The sequence below is a fragment of the Palaemon carinicauda genome, chromosome 10, assembly GCF_036898095.1.
Source record: "Palaemon carinicauda isolate YSFRI2023 chromosome 10, ASM3689809v2, whole genome shotgun sequence".
NCBI classification, from domain to species: Eukaryota; Metazoa; Arthropoda; class Malacostraca; order Decapoda; family Palaemonidae; genus Palaemon; species Palaemon carinicauda.
The window spans coordinates 160,860,812-160,880,811 of NC_090734.1; the positions used below are offsets into that span (position 1 = coordinate 160,860,812).

Consider the following 20,000-nt stretch of genomic DNA (forward strand, 5'->3'; position numbering starts at 1 on the left):
CACACACACACACATATATATATATATATATATATAGTTATACCTATATATATACAACATATATCTACATTCATTATATTCATAAACATTATGTAATACACACATACACATATATATACTGTATATATAAATATATATATATATATATATATCCATATATATATATATATATATATATCCATATATATATATACATAAATACAAATATATATGTGTATATATATGTACATATATACAAATATATATATATATATATATATACATCAGTATATATGCAACATATATCTACATTCATTATATTCACAAACATTATGTAATACACACATACACACACACATATATATATATATATATATACTGTGTGTATATATATACATATATATATATATATATATATACTGTGTGTATATATATACATATATATGTATATGTATATACATGTATATATATGTATACATATATGCATATATATATATATATATATATACACTGTAATAAATAATACACACATACATACATTTATCAATCTGTTATGTGTTGCACATGATTAATTTTTCATTTTTATTCTGGTATGTAAACATTAACCTTAATAATATGTTTAAATGCTTTGTTAAAAACAAATACAACTCTCTTTGCGTACTGATCATCCCTTGCATTCGTGAATTTTATGTTCCATTGGCATTTAATTATTCATTTGTCATTCTTACAATACAGATGAATATGCAAGATTAATAAATCACACACCCATATGCAGAAAGTTATTTTATTTTCACCGTCTTTGATCCATTAACTTCACAAGGAAAGGAAAGGAAGTAGTAGTAGTAGTAGTAGTAGTAGTAGTAGTAGTAGTAGTAGTAGTAGTAATAACAATAATAGTAGTCGTAGTAGTGGCATTAATAATAGTAGTAGTAATAATAATAATAATAATAATAATAATAATAATAATAATAATAATAGTAGTAGTACTAATAAAAGTAGTAGTACTAATAATAATGATAATAATAATAATAATAATAATAGTAGTAGTAGTAGTAGTAGTAGTAGTAGTAGTAGTAGTAGTAGTAGTAGTGGCATATTTCTCGACTTTTTTCTCGACCTCGACCTTTGACCTCATCATGTACTAATTGGCACGGATTCCAATGCACTCAAATATGAACCAAGTTTGAGTTCTCTGTGACAACCATGTCCAAACTTATGGCTGATTACGTGAATTATAAATTTAGCTTGACCTTTGACCTTAACCTTCCAAAATTGAATAAATTCCAACCTTCTGCATAACACTTAATCCAAGCATGTACATTACTCTACGATTAAAATTCTGGTCAGGAAGCGGTTCACAAACAAACACACATACAAACAGGGGGTCGAACATAACCTCATTCCAACTTCGTTGGCGGAGGTGAAGGGAAAAAAAATAACTCAAGGACCCTGAACCTAATGAGGCAATGTCACGAAGAGGAATCAATGAGAAAGTTTTGAAGAATTAGGACATGGGACAGTGAAGATCATTTAGGTAGAAGCATTTATCATTATTATTATTATTATTATTATTATTATTAATAACTAATTGTTATTATTATTAATAATTATTACTATTATTATCAATTATTATTATTATTATTATTATTATTATTATTATTATTATTATTATTATTATTATTATTATTATTATCATTATTATTATTATCATCATCATCATCACAATTATTATCACATTTACCCAATATGAACATGAAATATCATCTACAATATTTTTTCCCGGTATTACCAAATAAACTTATCAACATCTCCGTCTATTTTGCAACATATCTACCTGACAAATCATAGCAAATTACAATCCTAATTGTCGTCAGTATGAACAGCACCAGAATCACCGTTGTTACAAACGCACTCATACAATGTGTAGCAAAACTTGCGATACCCAATTTCAGTGATTTTCGTTCGAAAGTCACTAATTGGCAACTCTTACATTCTTGCCGTTTATGACACCAGCTCCAAATAATGAAACACTTTGAAACTTCGCTCAATAACGAAGGATAAAATTCTATATAACAAGTGGCGAACTTTGCCTCATACTTATACATGTTTACAAAGTAAATATGACATATAATACAATTGTAAATACAGTATATGTAAAATAAAAAAAAACTATGTATATATACTATGATGTATAAGTTATAAATTGTAAGATTGTAAATGCGTATTTCATAATAAAAAGTCATTTTTGTATATATACTATGATGTATATGTTATAAATTGTAAGATTATAAATGTGTAATAATAAAATAAAATAAAAAAAGATATAATACTAATTGGCAACTTAAGAACAACGCTTGCCCAAAACATAAACAAAAAAAGGAATCAATTTAGCTACATACTGTACAAGCAACGCAACAATTTTTCTCCTGCCCTTCGCGGACCACCCACTGTTTTTTAATCAAAAGTCCTTGCCAAGCACCACTCGGTAATTACTCGAAGTTTAGCAATCAGTCAAGACTTTCTCGGGGCGCCAGAAATTCTTCCGAAAGTATTCCTGGTCTTTGGCGCTGGGAGAGCGACGCTCCGGTAATGGAGAATTGAGAAGTCTTTCCTCTTCTGGTATTTGTGTGTGAATGTCGTGAAGGAAGAATAACAACAACAACAGTTTATCAACTTAACCTTGCTTTCATTAATAGGATCTACCCTTCATGAGAGAGAGAGAGAGAGAGAGAGAGAGAGAGAGAATGATTTACACTGTATAAGAGAAAAAAGCCATGATCTACACTGAGAGAGAGAGAGAGAGAGAGAGAGAGAGACTTACAATAAAAGAGAAAAAATACATGATATACACTGTGAGAGAGAGAGAGAGAGAGAGAGAGAGAGAGAGAGATATGATCTACAGTAAGAGGCTAAGAGAATAAATCATGATCTACACTGTAAAAGAGAGAGAGAGAGAGAGAGAGAGAGAGAGAGAATAATTTACACAGTAAGTGAGAGAAAAACATTATCTACACTGTAAGAGAGAAAGTGAGAGACAGATGATCTACACTGTGAGAGATAATCTACACTGTAAGAGAGAAAAAACATTATCTACACTAAGGGAGAGAGAGAGAGAGAGAGAGAGAGAGAGAGAGAGAGAGAGATTTACACTGTAAGAGAAAAAAAACATGATCTGCATTGTAAGAGAGAGAGAGAGAGAGAGAGAGAGAGAGAGAGAGCTCTACAGTTAGTTAATTTGCACAGCGACAAAAATCACTTACCTTTATAATTAGGGAGGTTGGGCAATCACAACAGTGAGTGAAGTTAGCGCATGCGCCAATCGAAGCACATACAGAAGGCCATCCTGAAAGGTGGAAAATTATCAATGAATTAACAATGAAATTTCAGATCTAACAAATCAGATGAAACAATAAATCACTTCATTATTTAATTGACAATTATAAATACACAAAGAACATGTCTAGTTTTCCACTAAATATATCCTGTAAAATGTACGTTTGAATAGGCATTAATTAAAAGTTTAATAATAGGTAGCAAATAAGGTTATTCAATTAATCTACATTGACAATAATGTTCTTCAATAAATTCACATTCACAATAAATTCTACTCAATATATTTCCATTCACAATAAATGTTACTCAATAAATTTACATTCACAATAAAAGTTATTCAATAAATTGGCCAGAGTTATATAAAAATTTAGCATATGCTATATACAGCAATTCATCTCTTAATCTAATCTGATCATGTCCTTAATAGATGATTACAAACATTATATCATTATTATTATCATCATTATTATTATTATTATTATTATTATTATTATTATAACGACAACCCTAGGTGGAAAAGCACCAACAGGGAAAATAGCCCAGTGAGGAAAGGAAATAAGGAAAACATGAAATATTTCAAGGGGAGTAACAACATTGAAATAAATATCTCCTATATAAACTCCTATATAAACGATAAAAACTTCAACAAAACAAGAGGAGGAGAAATAAGATAGAATAGTGTGCCAGAGTAGTAACCTCAAGCAAGAGAACAAAATGTTAATTCATCCCATAATATAAAATAAATTTTACTAAATAATTCATTTCGCTTCGACGCCATCGTGTCAAAGAATAAAGTGAAAGTACCACTAGAGGTACCAAAGTCAACATAGGTCTCCAACTGACAATGAAACCATTTATTTGTACAGTGGTTGGTTGATCTTTCTCTGCTAGTAGCAGCAGTAGTAGTAGTAGTGGTAGTAGCAGAAGTAGTAGTAGTAGTAGTAGTAGTAGTGGCAAAAGTAGCAGCAGTAGTAGTAGTAGTTATGGTGATAAACAGCTACACTAGTAATATCAGAACTATATGAGTAGTTCCCTTTCCTTTCAGGACAGGAGCCTTACCTTATTGCCTTATTCTATGTTTGGGTTCCCCCAGGTCCCTCAATGAGAGAGAGAGAGAGAGAGAGAGAGAGAGAGAGAGAGAGGGGTGCACATGATACCAGCAGGCCCTTCCAAACCTTAATCTGTTATTGATTTGATGTCAAGAACAAATGAGCTGGAATCTTCAACACATGGGATATTGGGCACAAATTCAAACCGCTATTGAGTTAAAGGATGAGAGAGAGAGAGAGAGAGAGAGAGAGAGAGAGAGAGAGAGGCCTATGCACAATAACACGACAGGAGTTATTATTATTATTATTATTATTATTACTTGCTAAGCTAAAACCCTAGTTGGAAGACCAGGATGCTATAAGCCCAGGGACTCCAACAGAGAAAATAGCCCAGTGAGAAATGAAAATTAAAACATTTTAAGAACAGAACATTAAAATAAATGGATAATAAAACATTTTGAAACAAAAATTTTCCAAATTTCTGTAGATAAAAGAAAAGACTAAGAAAAATAAGGCTACCGACTTCAAAATGTATTTACTTCTAATAAAAATAAACCTTCCTAATTTTTACAAACAATCTTCGATGTGAATATAAAATTAAAATCCCTGTAATTAATAAGCATTTAATATGTATATCCGAGACTTGACACAATTTCTTAAAAACGATGGTCAACGTGCCAAGAAATTTATCCAATATTACAAATTTCTCTTCTTGTAGATATTCATTCACAAGTAATTTCCGTATTATCTTTTATACTGATTATAAAAAAGTGTCCTTTGTCCTCCAGCAACAAATAAAAACAAATTTCTCTTCTTGTAGATATCCATTTACAAGTAATTTCCGTATTCTCTTTTATAATGATTATAAAAAAAGTGTCCTTTGTCCTCCAGCAACAGGTAAAATAACGTTACATAGTGAAAATGTTGAGATATTTACATATATACAGGTACTCCTCGTTTTACAACATACTCGCTTAACGACAAATCAAAGTTACGACGACCAAGATATGAGTAGAGCATAGTTTACTGTAAGGAATAAGAATGAATGATTTGTAATATTTCTTAAAAAGGATTTTCTAAATTATCTAAAAGTAACTAACAGGCATTACATGATTTTGTCCTGTCACTGAATCCCCCGCCCCACCCCCCACCCCCACCCACCAAAAAAAAGCTTCTAAGAGAAAGGTACAGAAGTTTGATACAGGAATTCCTGAAATACATGGCCCTTTTACGTATGCAGGTAATGAAGGATGATAGGAGATTTGAATAGAAAAAGCAGAAATGTAGGACTGAAAATGAATATGAGTAAAACCAAGATAATGTTAACATTTCCTTCGCTAAAATGTATTAGAAATATATCCATACTTTCATCCTGAGCACAAGTAAGTAAATTTACTTACCCCTCACTTGGACAGAACCACAAGTTTTACAGCATCCAAAATGATATTCAAGACCAACTTAGAATGTTGAATGAGGAAAGAGAAAAATATGCGTTCTTCTGGATTCAGAACATGAGAAAAATTTAATAAATGGAGAGAAGGGAAGATATATTATATTAAAGTGGTTATTATGAAGGGTAAAATATGAGTGTGTTTATCAACATTACTTCCAAGGAGAGTTGATAAAATGATAAATCATTGATTTCTTAATTAAAACTGAAAAAAGATGATTTACCGCGATTTCTTTATTGGATATATCAAGTTGGGCCAACCAGCAACGATTGTGCAACTGTAATTGTGATATGAGGTTAAAGATAAGAGGTTGGATGGAAGATAGGAAGCGGAAACGGAGGTTTCGATAGTGTTTTATTGGAATTTATATATATACTGTATATATATATATATATATATACTCTCTCTCTCTCTCTCTCTCTCTCTCTCTCTCTCTCTCTCTATATATATATATATATATATATATGTATAATATATATATATATATATATGTATAAATATAGATATATACATATATATATATAAATATATATATATATGTATATTGTAAACACACGTTTATGTATACATTATATATATATATATATTATATATATACATACATAAACGTGTGTTTACAATATACATATATATATATGCATATATATATCTATACATATATATATACATATATATTTATATATATATATATATATATATATTGTAAACACACGTCTATGTATATATATATATATATATATATGTATATATATGTATAAATATATATATACATATATATATATATAAATATATATATATATATATATATATATTGTAAACACACGTTTATGTATACATATATATATATATATATATATATACACACACAATTACCAATGCAAGGCAATTCACGCTGGAGGAACTGCAGCTACCAATTTATCGTTCATTTTAAAGTCCATTTCTCATGCATGACGCATCCAGCACGTGGAGAGAGAGAGAGAGAGAGAGAGAGAGAGAGAGAGAGAGAGAATTTATAGCAGGGCCTTATAACAATTAAGCAAGTCTTTTACTTGATGAACACAAGAAATGTCTATTCCTTGACATCGTTGTCAATATGTTTCCTGTTGGTCCTTTGTAGGAACTCTCGTTTCTGCAGATACTCCGACGTGAGCCTTTGATAACAGAAATGATGTAGGTAGTAGGATATCCAGGGCACCAGTCACCCGTTGAGTCGTTGAGTGGCCAGACAGTAATACAATGGATCCTTCTCTCTCGTTACGGTTCATTTTCTCTTTGCCTATACATACACAGAATAGTCTGGACTATTCTTTCCACATTCTCCTCTGTCCTCATACACCTAATAGCATTGAGATTACTAAACAGTTCGTCTTCACTCAAGAGGTTAACTACTGCACTGCAATTGTTCAGTGGCTACTTCACTTAACCTTCGTACTTCAAGCTACAACAAATTCTCTCTCTCTCTCTCTCTCTCTCTCTCTCTCTCTCTCTCTACAAATCCCATGTGATCTCTCTCACTTACCTTCTGCTTTTTCTAAGTAATCGATGCTATTTCTTATTTTTCTACCCTAGAAAAAAAAAACTTCATACAAGTATTGCTTGCAACCTATATAACTACAAATAGATATATGGACAAATAGATACACATGTGTAATTGCGTGAGTATATACACCCATATACACACTTTAAAATCCTACATACAAACTTACACACACTTTCGTTATAGTAACGTCCCAGAATGGTGATGGCCACACTGGGGTTCGAGTCCTTCTCAAACTCGTTAGTTCCTTTGGTCACTGCAAACTCACCATCCTTTTGAGCTAAGAATGGGGGCGGGGGGGGGGAAGTTTTGGGGGAGAATATAGGTCTATCTGCTGATTCATCAGCCCCCATTGTCTGGCCCTCCATGGTCCTTCCTTAGGGGGAGAGGGGGGGCTTTGACGCTGATCATAATTAGGGTAAGTCTCTAGGGCATTGTTCTGCTTGATAGGGCAATGTTTCTGTCCCTTGCCTCTGCCATTCATGAGAGCCTTTAAATCTTTAAACACCTCTCTGGGGAAATGTTCCCTGTCTCGGCCTTGGTGTACAGCCATTGCCTGGCCCTCCTTGGTCCAAGCTTGGGTGAAGAGGGGGTTTGGGCGCTGATCATAATCATGGCAAGTCTCTGGGGCCTTGTCCTGCTTGATAGGGCAATGTCACTGTCCCTTTCCTCTGCCATTCATGAGTGGCCTTTAGACCTTTAAGGGAAACCCGACGCAGGTACTGACAGGCTCACGGGGACGGCTGGAACGTTCGGTGGAAAGAATGTATACAGAAATGTTTGCGTCTAATAAAGAAACAATAAACAAAATAAAACACATATCCAATTCCGTGTGACCTCTGACTTGAATAGCAGTCAATCTTTTCTACCCTTCTATTCCCTATCTTTTCTAAAAGGGATTTTTCACTTCATCCTTAATTCTATTTCTAAAGCGACTGGAATATTAAAACTCCTCACAATCCAAAGGCTGTCGACTCCTACGGATTATAGAGGCAAAAGCAATAAACAGATTTAACGAGGCCGGAGGACAATTGTATTAATATGGAACCCTAAACAATAGCCCAAGCGGGGATCAATCACCATGGGTTAAAGAGGCATTATCACTGCAACAATGGAGCGAATAAGAATACGATATAGAAAACGGGACAAAGATCTCATGTGTGTTGCGGAATAACTGTTATTCCTATCAGCGTCGATGTAGAAACGGAACAAAGAGCCAGTGTCGAGACGGAAAACAGGACAAAGAGCCAGCATCAATATAGAAAACAGGACATGGAGCTACCGTTATAGAAAATGGGACAAAACGCCAGCTTCGATATAGAAAACGGGACAAAGATCCCATGTGTGTTACGGGGCAACTGTTATTCCTATCAACGTCGATGTAGAAAACGGGACAAAGAGCCAGCATCAATACAGAAAACGGGACAAAGAGCCAGCGTCAATACAGAAAACGGGACAAAGAGCCAGCGTCAATACAGAAAACGGGACAGAGCCAGCATCAATACAGAAAACGGGAAAAAGAACCAGCGTCGATATAGAAAACGGGACAAAGAACCAGTGTCGATATAGAAACCGGGAAAAAGACCCTATGTGTATTACGGGGCAACTACAGTATTATTCCTGTCACGGTAAACTAGGTCGAGCGAGATACATTCGACGGATGACGATAGCAACGTCCTCAAGCAAGATACAATAACGAGAAAGGATTTATTGATCAATTGGGATCATGAATTAAACCACTGATCTTGTTAAAAGCAATAACCAATTAAATTGAAGCAACCGGTGGCGGGGTAAGATATTGCAACAAATAAGAACAAATTATTCAAAAAGATGAACGCGAACTCATGATTTAAAATGAGAACAAATTATTTAAAACGAGAAACAAGAACAAGTTATTTAAAACGAGAAACAAGAACAAATTGTTTAAAACGAGAAACAAGAACAAATTATTTAAAATGGGAACTAAATTTAGGTAGATGTAAGACTAGTCTTAAATGAAGATGCTTGATTCTCTGAATAACTTTTGTTCAGTAAACTTAAAGAGGGAAAAAAAAAAAAAAAAAAAAAAAAAAGCATTAGTCCACAATTTTTTTGTGATATTGATACAGAATTTTCTTCACTGTACAGGTCAAATGAGGAAGTTTTGGGATTAGTTTACGGAAATTTTTTTTTTTTTTTTTTTTTTTTTTTTTTGAAAAGGAATCTTGAGAAGGTAGGAGCCGATATAGCCTCCAGGACTTGTGCAGAAGAGCGTGTTACTTGAAACAGCACATATACTGAGGGAAATGCTGTGATCAACAAATAATAATAATGATAATAATAATAATAATAATAAAAATAATAATAATAATAATGATAATAAAAGTAATAATAATAATAATAATAATAATAATAATAATAATAATAATAATAATAATAAATACAACACCAACAACAACAACAATAATAATAATAATAATAATAATAATAATAATAATAATAATAATAATAATAATAATAATAATGGAAGAAACCACGTAATTAGCCAGTACAAGATGAATAAGTAGGCCAAAAATATAGAACCTTCATAAAAAAAAGAAAAAAAATGAAACTCAGTCAATGGTATGAACAGCTGATTTTGACATGTCCAGATGGCGTCCTTGGAGCCAGTCTCCCTTCTTTTCCTTTATACATACACATCTATGCAAGCATACTTGGAACATTGCCGTATAAATGAATATAAATTATAAGTATACTTAACAGGTTAAAACATATTATTATTATTATCATTATTATTATTATCATTATTATTTTTATCATTATCATTATCATAGTCGTTGTTGTTGTTGTTGTTGTTGTTATCATTATTATTATTATTATTATTATTATTATTATTATTATTACTTGCTAAGCTACAACCCTAGTTCGAAAAGCAGGATGCTATAAGCCTATGGGCTCCAACAGGGAAAATAGCCTAGTGTAGTGAGGAAAGGAAATAGGGAAATAAACAATAAAAGTTTAAGAACAATAACATTAAAATAAATCTTTCATATATAAACTATAAAAACTTCAAAATAACAAGAGACAGAGAAACTAGATAGAACAGAGTACCCGAGTGTAATCTCAAGCAAGTGATCTCTAACCAAAGATAGTGGAAAGCCATGGTACAGAGGCTATGGCATTACCCAAGACCAGAGAACAATGGTTTGATTTTGGAGTGTCCTTCTCACTCCTAGAAGAGCTGCTTACCCTAGCTAAAGAGTCTCTTCTACCCTTACTAAGAGGAAAGTAGCCATTGAACAATTACAGAGCAATAGTTAACCTCCAGAGAGAAGAAGAATTGTTAGGTAATTTCAGTGTTGCCAAGTGTATGAGCAAATAGCAAAATATGTAAAGAATAGGCCAGACTATTTTGTGTATGTGTTGGCAAACTTGATATAGCCGTAACCAGAGAGTTAGATCCAATGTAGTACTGTCTGGCCAGTCGAAGGTCCCAATAACTCTCTGGCGGTAGTATCCTGTGACGGGCCGAGAGAGGAGTTGTGAAATCAAAGGCAGATTGGAAACGACTGAGTTATATTGTTGTGGAACACTCTCCTTATATACAAAACCTCAAGGCAACAGGACATGACAAGTTCACAAGACAGACAAAATCACAGAGGAAAAACCAGACTTGAATTTTCATGTTCGTTTTAGTGCGAGGGAAGAGCGAAGATACAACCATAATATATACAAAAGGAATTATGTACAATTGTGTGAAACACGGTTGGTACATGGCTCCCCCCCCCCTAAAAATGACATACTGTACATGTTAAATAGGGCGCCCTGATCTAGAGAGGCGAACTGTAGGCGGGTCATCTGGCAGAAGATAAGCAGGTTTTAGACGATCAATGGAGACCCAGTCTTCTTTGCCCCGAATGTTTAGGAGGAATGCTTTCGGACTGCGTCGGATCACAAGGTAAGGTCCCGTGTAAGGGGGCGTTAACGGTGGCTTGCTGGTGTCGTTGCGCAGGAAGACGTGCGTTGCAGAGTGCAAGTCCGTTGGTATGTGATGCTTCGCTGGGGGCTTGTAAGTCTGGCGGCACGGAGTAAATTTTCCCACGACGTGACGTATGCGCTGGAGATCGTCGGAGGAGGTTGTAGAAGGAAGAAACTCGGCAGGGACGACCAACGGGTCGCCATACACCATTTCGGCTGCCGAGACGTCGAGGGCGTCTTTAGGAGTGGTCCATAGTCCAAGGAGGACCCAGGGAAGCTGAGTAAACCAGTTGCAATCCTTGCAGCGGGACATCAAAGCTGCTTTGAGGGTGCGATGAAAACGTTCAAACCATTCCATTGGCAGCGGGGTTGCAGGCCGTTGTGTGATGTAGGGTGATGCCCAGGAGATTCGCTAATGACGTCCATAATTGAGAGGTGAAAGTGGTTCCCCTGTCAGAAGTAATATGCTCAGGGATACCGAATCTTGAAATCCATCCAGAGAGTAAGGCAGATGTACATGAGGCGGACGTTGCAGTTTCCATGGGAATGGAATGGCTTCAGGCCAACGAGTGGAGCGGTCGATGACGGTAAACAGGTAACGATGTCCTTGTGATGTGGGTAGGGGGCCTACAACGTCGACGTGAATGTGTGCGAAACGACGCTGAGGTTGAGGAAAGGTGCCCACTCCTGAATCCGTGTGTCGATGTACTTTGGAAGTTTGGCAAGAAGTACAGGCACGGACCCAATCCTTAGCATCCTTAGAAATGCCGTGCCAAATGAACTTTGCTTTCAGCAGCTGTGCAGTAGAACGGCACAAGGGATGTGAAAGGCCGTGGATGAAATCAAACACCTGTCGGCGCATGGGAGCAGGAATCCAAGGTCGCGGTCTACCAGTACTGACGTCACAGAGGAGGGTGGTGTTGGAGTTTTCGAGGGGAAAATCCTCCCAACGGAGGGACGTGCAGGATGTCCTACAAGCTTGATACTCTGGATCCTGTCGTTGGGCTTCAGCCAGGGCGTTGTAATCCAATCCCAGTTGAACAGCAGCCAACGTGTTTCTTGACAGGGCATCGGCAACGGGATTCATTTTCCCAGGGACGTATTGGAGGGTGCAATTGTATTCAGCCACGGCGGAGAGATGTCGGCGTTGACGGGCGGACCAGGCGTCAGACTGTCGAGTGAAGGCGTGCACCAGAGGCATGTGGTCTGTGCGAATGACGAAGGGCGTACCTTCTAAGAAATGGCGAAAGTGACGGACAGCCAGGTGCACCGCCAGCAATTCTCGATCAAAGGTAGAATAACCCGATTCTGCCTTGGACAGTTTTCTGCTGAAGAAGGCCAATGGGCGGGGCGAGCCTTTGACCACCTGCTCGAGTACTGCACCAATAGCGACGTCGCTGGCATCGGTGGAGAGAAGGAGAGGGGCGTGTGGGATAGGAAAAGTGAGAGCCGCAGCAGTTGATAGGGCCTTCTTTGCATTGCAGAAGGCTGCTTCTTGAAGGGGACCCCACTTCAAGTCCTTTGGCTTGCCCTTGAGGGAGGCGTAGAGGGGAGCAAGAGTGGCGGCAATGGCTGGCAGAAAGCGGTGATAATAGTTGATCATGCCCAAGAATTCCTGCAGAGCTTTGACGGTCGAGGGCGTGGGGAATTCTGAACGGCTGCTACCTTCTCAGGGAGGGGATGGACTCCTTCAGGAGTGATACGGTGCCCTAAGAACGACACTTCGTTGGCGCCAAAGGTACACTTGTCGTACCGGACTACAAGGCCGTTTTGTTGCAGGCGGTCAAGCACGATGCGCAGGTGACGGAGGTGTTCCTCTTTTGAGGAGGAGAACACAAGTATGTCGTCCACATAACATACACAGAAAGGGAGGTCCCCTAAGATGCCATCCATGAGACGTTGAAACGTTGCCCCAGCATTACGAAGGCCAAAACAGGAGTAATTGAAGGTGTATGTGCCAAACGGAGAGGTGATGGCGGTCTTGGGGATGTCTTCTGGGTTCATAGGCACCTGATAATACCCCTTCAGGAGGTCGAGCGTAGAGAAAACCTTTGCTTTGTGCAGGTAGGAGGTTACATCGGCAATGTTTGGGAGGGGGTAGTGATCCGGTTCTGTTTGCATGTTCAGGCGCCTGTAATCCCCGCACGGACGGAGGGAGCCGTCTTTCTTCAGAACGATGTGTAAGGGTGACGACCATGGGCTGGAGGCCTTTTGGCAAAGGCCCATTTTCTCCATTTCGGCGAACGTCTGTTTGGCGGCTGCCAATCGTTCCGGTGCCAGACGTCTGAATTTTGCGAAGACTGGGGGTCCCCGTCGTCTTGATATGGTGATAAATACCGTGCTTAGCAGGAACCGTGGGCGTTTGGCGAAGTTCTGGACGGAAAACCTCCGGGTACGACGTGAGGAGGTGGGCGTAGGCATCCGTGGGTGCGCTGATGTGGAGAGCGAGGTTAGAGGGGGCGGGGTTGAAGAGGTGTCGACAAGTACGAGTCCGCGTTGACCAATCGTCGGTGGGCGACATCGACCAGAAGGTGGAAATGAGAGAAGAAATCCGCACCGAGGATTGGCATTGTGACGTCAGCAACGAGAAACTTCCAATTGAATTTACCGTTTCCGAACGATAATGTGAGGTTCTCGTAACCGTAGGTGGGTATCGCAGATCCGTTGGCAGCTACCAAGTGGACGTCGGCAGATGTAGACAGACTACGTTGTGCCTTGAAGAGTTTCCTTGGCAAAAGAGAACGACAAGCACCCGTGTCTACCAAAAATCGCACGCCCGTTCCTGCATCCTGTAAAAAGAAAAGATTAGAAACATGGGAGGCCACCGCCACAAGCGATGGCCTACTTACACGTTTTTTGGCCACTGACAATCTTTGGCACATTTCTTCGCGGTTGCCCCGAATCTGAAGTGGTAGTAGCAAAACTGCGGTGGATGGGAGGTAGTAAGTGGCTGTAGAAGTCATTCGTTGGGGCGCGAGCGATTGGTGGGTGGTGGTCGGCTTTGTTGCCGCTTCGGCACGTCACGGGGTAGGCGTGTATGTCCTACGGCATTCATGTCAGCTTCGGTGTACGTTGAATAGGCATCCTCGTCGTCAGGGGTGGAGGCGTTGATGGAGGTCTTGAAGTGGCTGTCCATAAGGGCGTCGGCTTTGGTCATCAAGTCCTTTATAGGTAAACTATCGACATCGGGGTATGGCAGCGCGCACAGGTTCAGGTAAACGGCGTATCCAAAGGGCACGGAGTAGGTTCACCTCACGAGGAGAGCCGTCTGCGGCAGGTTGAAGGCGAGCGATACTGGTCATTTCCCTGAGTGCAAGCGAAGCCCTTTGGTCCCCCAACGGTAGTTGCGAGAGCTGTAAAAGCTTTGCTATACGGGCGGCTGGCAACGGCGAGTACTGTTGCAGAAGGTATGATTTGAGGTCGTCATACGCTATTGGGGTGTCTCCTTGTTCACAAAGCCAGTCGGATATTTCTGGGAAGGTGTCCTCGGGTATCGCCGCGAGAACATAATCCGCTTTGGTGGTTGAGCGAGTCACGCCCGATACGAAACTGGACTTCTGCGCGCTGAAACCAAGCAAACGCCTCTCCGCTGGCAAACGATGAAAGTTTGAATGGAGAGGCCGTAGCGCCAACTGCCGTAGAGTCCGTCATAGTACCAACAATGGAGGGGCGAGGGGGTGGGGGTGGAAGGCGGTGGAAGCGAGTCGACTTCCGGGGTCACCAATGTGACGGGCCGAGAGAGGAGTTGTGAAATCAAAGGCAGATTGGAAACGACTGAGTTATATTGTTGCTGGAACACTCTCCTTATATACAAAACCTCAAGGCAACAGGACATGACAAGTTCACAAGACAGACAAAATCACAGAGGAAAAACCAGACTTGAATTTTCATGTTCGTTTTAGTGCGAGGGAAGAGCGAAGATACAACCATAATATATACAAAAGGAATTATGTACAATTGTGTGAAACACGGTTGGTACAATCCCAACAGGTGGCTAGGGCCCTGGGAAACTTCCTACTGTGACTGGTAAAAGATTATCAATTAACTGAAAAAAATAAAGCGTTGCCACGTGCAAACATTTGTGAAATAAAACAAATGTTCACATTTAAGTTTATTGTGAATAAACATTACTAAGTGCATTTAATAGAAAATTAAGGATAATTTAAACGAATGAAGACAAAACTGTTGAAAGAAATGACTCGTAGTCAAACCCATACAGAGGAATAAAAAAAAAAGAAAAAAAAAATCTCCCTTCAATACATCGAAGAAGAATCTCGACTATCGATAATCGTTGCAATGGAATGTTAGGGTTGGAGAGAGAGAGAGAGAGAGAGAGAGAGAGAGAGAGAGAGAGAGAGAGAGAGAGACTGTATTTGCACAGTTCAAGAGCTTATGTTCCCTTGATTACTAACGAACTCTTTATAACTACGAGACAGTGACATGGTGAAAGAGAGAGAGAGAGAGAGAGAGAGAGAGAGAGAGAGAGAGAGAGAGAGAGAGAGGGCGACAGAATATATATATACCCCTCCCTATGAATTAGACAGTTTGTGTTCCCTTGATTAATAACGAGCTCTTTCATAATCAGCAAATAACTACGAGAGAGAGAGAGAGAGAGAGAGAGAGAGAGAGAGAGAGAGAGAGAGAGAGAGAGAGAGAGAGAGACCCCTCCCTATGAATTTGACAGCTTGTGTTCCCTTGATTAATAACGAGCTCTTTCATAATCAGCAAATAACTACGATAGAGAGAGAGAGAGAGAGAGAGAGAGAGAGAGAGAGAGAGAGAGAGAGAGAGAGAGAGAGACCCCTCCCTATGAATTTGACAGCTTGTGTTCCCTTGAGTAATAAAGAACTTTTTCATAATCAGCAAATAACTACGAGACAGTGACACGGAGAGAGAGAGAGAGAGAGAGAGAGAGAGAGAGAGAGAGAGAGAGAGAGAGAGAGAGAGAGAGAGAGAGAGAATATATATATTTATATACCTCTCCCTATAAATTTAACAGCTTGTGTTCCCTTGATTAATGACGAACTTTTTCATAATCAGCAAATAACTACGAGACAGTGACACGGAGAGAGAGAGAGAGAGAGAGAGAGAGAGAGAGAGAGAGAGAGAGGAGAGAGAGAGAGAGAGAGAATATATATATTTATATACCTCTCCCTATAAATTTAACAGCTTGTGTTCCCTTGATTAATAACGAACGTTTTCATAATCAGCAAATAACTACGAGACAGTGACACGGAGAGAGAGAGAGAGAGAGAGTGAGAGAGAGAGAGAGAGAGAGAGAGAGAGAGAGAGAATATATATCTTATATACCTCTCCCTATAAATTTAACAGCTTGTGTTCCCTTGATTATAACGAACTTTTTCATAATCAGCAAATACCTACGAGATAGTGACACGGAGAGAGAGCCTTATTGCCTTATTGCCTTATTGCCTTATTTTTTGTTTGGGTTCCCCCAGGTCCCTCAGTGTGAGGCACCTCGTATATCCACCAGAGAGTTGCTAATACATCTTCCGGTGTATTTTGCATCTTCCAGTCTTGGATGGTCTGGGATGCATCTTAGGTATTTATCGAGCTGATTTTTAAACGCATCTACGCTCACTCCTGATATGTTTCTTAGATGAGCTGGCAGCACATTAAATAGTCGCTGCATTATCGATGCTGGTGCGTAGTGGATTAATGTCCTGTGCGCCTTTCTCAGTTTACCTGGAATGATTTTTGGCACTATTAATCTACCTCGGCTTGCTCTTTCTGATACTTTAAGCTCCATGATGTTTTCAGCAATTCCTTCTATTTGCTTCCATGCTTGTATTATCATGTAGCGTTCTCTTCTCCTTTCTAGAATGTATAGTTTTAAAAATTGCAGTCTTTCCCAGTAATCAAGGTCCTTAACTTCTTCTATTCTAGCAGTATAGGACCTTTGTACACTCTCTATTTGCGCAATATCCTTTTGGTAGTGTGGGTACCATATCACATTGCAGTACTCGAGTGTACTACGCACATAAGTTTTGTAAAGCATAATCATGTGTTCAGCTTTTCTTGTTTTAAAGTGTCTGAATAACATTCCCATTTTTGCTTTACATTTAGCCAACAGTGTTGCTATTTGGTCGTTGCATAACATATTCCTATTTAAAATTACACCAAGGTCTTTAATTGCTTCCTTGTTTGTGATTGTCTCATTATTAGGTCCCTTGTATGCATACACCATTCCTTCTCTGTTTCCATAATTTATTGATTCGAATTTATCGGAGTTTAATACCATCCTATTTATCTCCGCCCATTCATATATTTTGTTTAGATCTCTTTGTAGTGAGATCCTATCTTCATCACAAGTAATTTCTCTACTTATTCTTGTGTCATCGGCGAAACTTCTCACTACGGAGTTTTCAACATCACAGTCTATGTCTGAGATCATAATAACAAATAGCAGTGCAGCTAATACCGTACCTTGGGGCACACCAGATATTACCTGGGCTTCATCTGATTTCTCGTCATTTGCAACCACTATCTGTTTTCTGTTTTGCAGGAATTCTTTTACCCATTTTCCTATCTTTCCCACAATATTATTCTTTCTCATTTTTTTCTCCAATATGTTATAGTCTACCTTGTCAAAGGCTTTTGCAAAATCTAGATAGATCACATCTGTGTCTTTTTCATTTATCATATTATTGTATATGTTTTCATAGTGAGCTATCAGTTGGGTCTGTGTACTTTTTCCAGGTACGAAACCGTGTTGACCCATATTAAACAAATTATTTTTGACCAAATGGTTCATTATTTTCTTTTTTATTACCCTCTCATACACTTTCATAATATGTGATGTTAGACTAACAGGTCTATAATTGCTTGCCTCTAGTCTTGATCCACTTTTGAAGATAGGGGTTATATAAGCTAATTTATGTTTAACATATATCTCGCTCATATCTATACTCTGTCTTAGCAGTATTGCAAGTGGCTTCGCGATAGTGTTCGCAGTTTTTTTTAACAAAATCGCTGGAACTCCATCTGGTCCGGCTGCCGATCCATTTTTAATTTCGTTTATAGCCGTGACAATATCTGCTTCATTAATATCTATATCCGTTAGATATTCAACATTTTCTTCTCTCATTTCTGTTTCATTATTCTCATTCGCAATTCTTGGCGTGAACTCACTCTTATATTTTTCTGCTAATATGTTGCATATTTCCTTTTTTTCATTCGTTAGCCGTCCTTCAATTCTTAGAGGGCCTATTTCTATTCTCCTTTTATTCATCTTTTTTGCATAGGAGTAAAGTACTTTGGGGTTTCTTTTTATATTTTGAAGTGTCCTTTCTTCTAAGTCCCTTTTTTCATTTTCTTTCGACTGTATAATCTTTTGTTCTGCATTTTCTATCTTACATTTTATTTCCCTCATTTTCCACACATTTTTTTCTTTTGCAAGATTTTTCTTCCACTTTTTAATTTTCTGAAATAAGATCCTTCTGTCTCTTGGTATGCACGTCTTTTGTTATTGTTTTTTTTCGGTACATATTTTTCAACAATTTTCTCCAGTATTTTGTACAGTATATCCGTATTTACCTCTATATTATCACTTATAAATACATTTTTCCATTCTTTATTCAGTTCTTCATTTATTTCTGACCATTTTATATTCTTACTGTAAAAGTTATATTTTCCATATCCTTCCCAAAGTTTTGTGCTTTTATTAATTCTGTGATCACTTGCTTTGGAATGAACTATCAATTCTATGACATTGTGGTCTGAAATTCCCGTGTTATACACTATTATTTCTTTAACATAATTCACCTCATTCACAAATACTAGATCTAGGACATTTTCCTTTCTTGTTGGAATGTGGTTTATTTGTTGCATATTATGTTCTAATAGCATATCTTGAAGCTTTTCAAATTGCCTCTTATCTTCTGCGCTACTATTACTATCTTTTTTATATGTATACATACAACCACTTTCTTCTATCCGTTCTTTCCAATCCACGAAAGGAAAGTTAAAATCTCCGGATAGGAGTATATTCCAGTCTTTATGGTTTCTACATATATCATCTATTTTTTCTATTATTATGTCAAACTCCTTAGTGTTTGGGGGTCTGTAAACTACAATATTCATTAGTTTTTCAAATTCAAATTCTACCGCAATCAATTCACATTCTGTGTTGCTGTATTTTTCACATACTTTTCCTTGATTTATGTCTCTTCCATATATTGCGGTTCCCCCTTGATTCCTATTTTTTCTGTCTGATCTATAAGTTTGGAAACCCTTTATCTGGTCATCACTGCCAGTCTCTTGGGAAAACCATGTTTCACTTATATTTAATATATCTATTTTTTCAATTTGGGTTAGTTCTTCTAAGAACTCTATTTTCCTTTTAGAGTTACTCGTGACTAAACCCTGTGCATTCATTACTATTATGGTTTGTGTTTCATCCCCATTATTTAATATTGGTAATAATATGGATTCTCCCATGCTTCCTTCCTGTTCTGATATGATGTTCTTTTCTTCATTTCCCGGAATTCTGCCATTAAAAAATCCAACTTTTCTATTATATTTGCTCTTTTGCCTTCATATTTATTTGTGTGTGTATACCTGCAACTGTCCCCATATCTGCACCAACCCCTGGCATTATAGATGCATTCTTTGTAGTTGGGCTCTAAATGTGCAGGTTTGGGTTGAAAGGCCTCATATCTTGGGGCTCTTGGTTCA

General features: G+C 37.8%; 1 protein-coding gene across 1 annotated transcript in view; it reads right to left on the minus strand.

The window, feature by feature from the left end:
• Positions 1–7,902, minus strand: part of LOC137648354 (trichohyalin-like) — a 23,839-nt gene extending 15,937 nt beyond the window's left edge. The window contains exons 1-3 of the mRNA XM_068381283.1: positions 7,821–7,902; positions 7,525–7,629; positions 3,240–3,322 (exon numbers count right to left, since the gene is read on the minus strand). Of these exons, the coding sequence (XP_068237384.1) occupies positions 3,240–3,322; positions 7,525–7,629; positions 7,821–7,902 (270 nt within the window). The remainder of the gene's footprint in view (positions 1–3,239; positions 3,323–7,524; positions 7,630–7,820) is intronic.
• Positions 7,903–20,000: the final 12,098 nt, after the last annotated feature.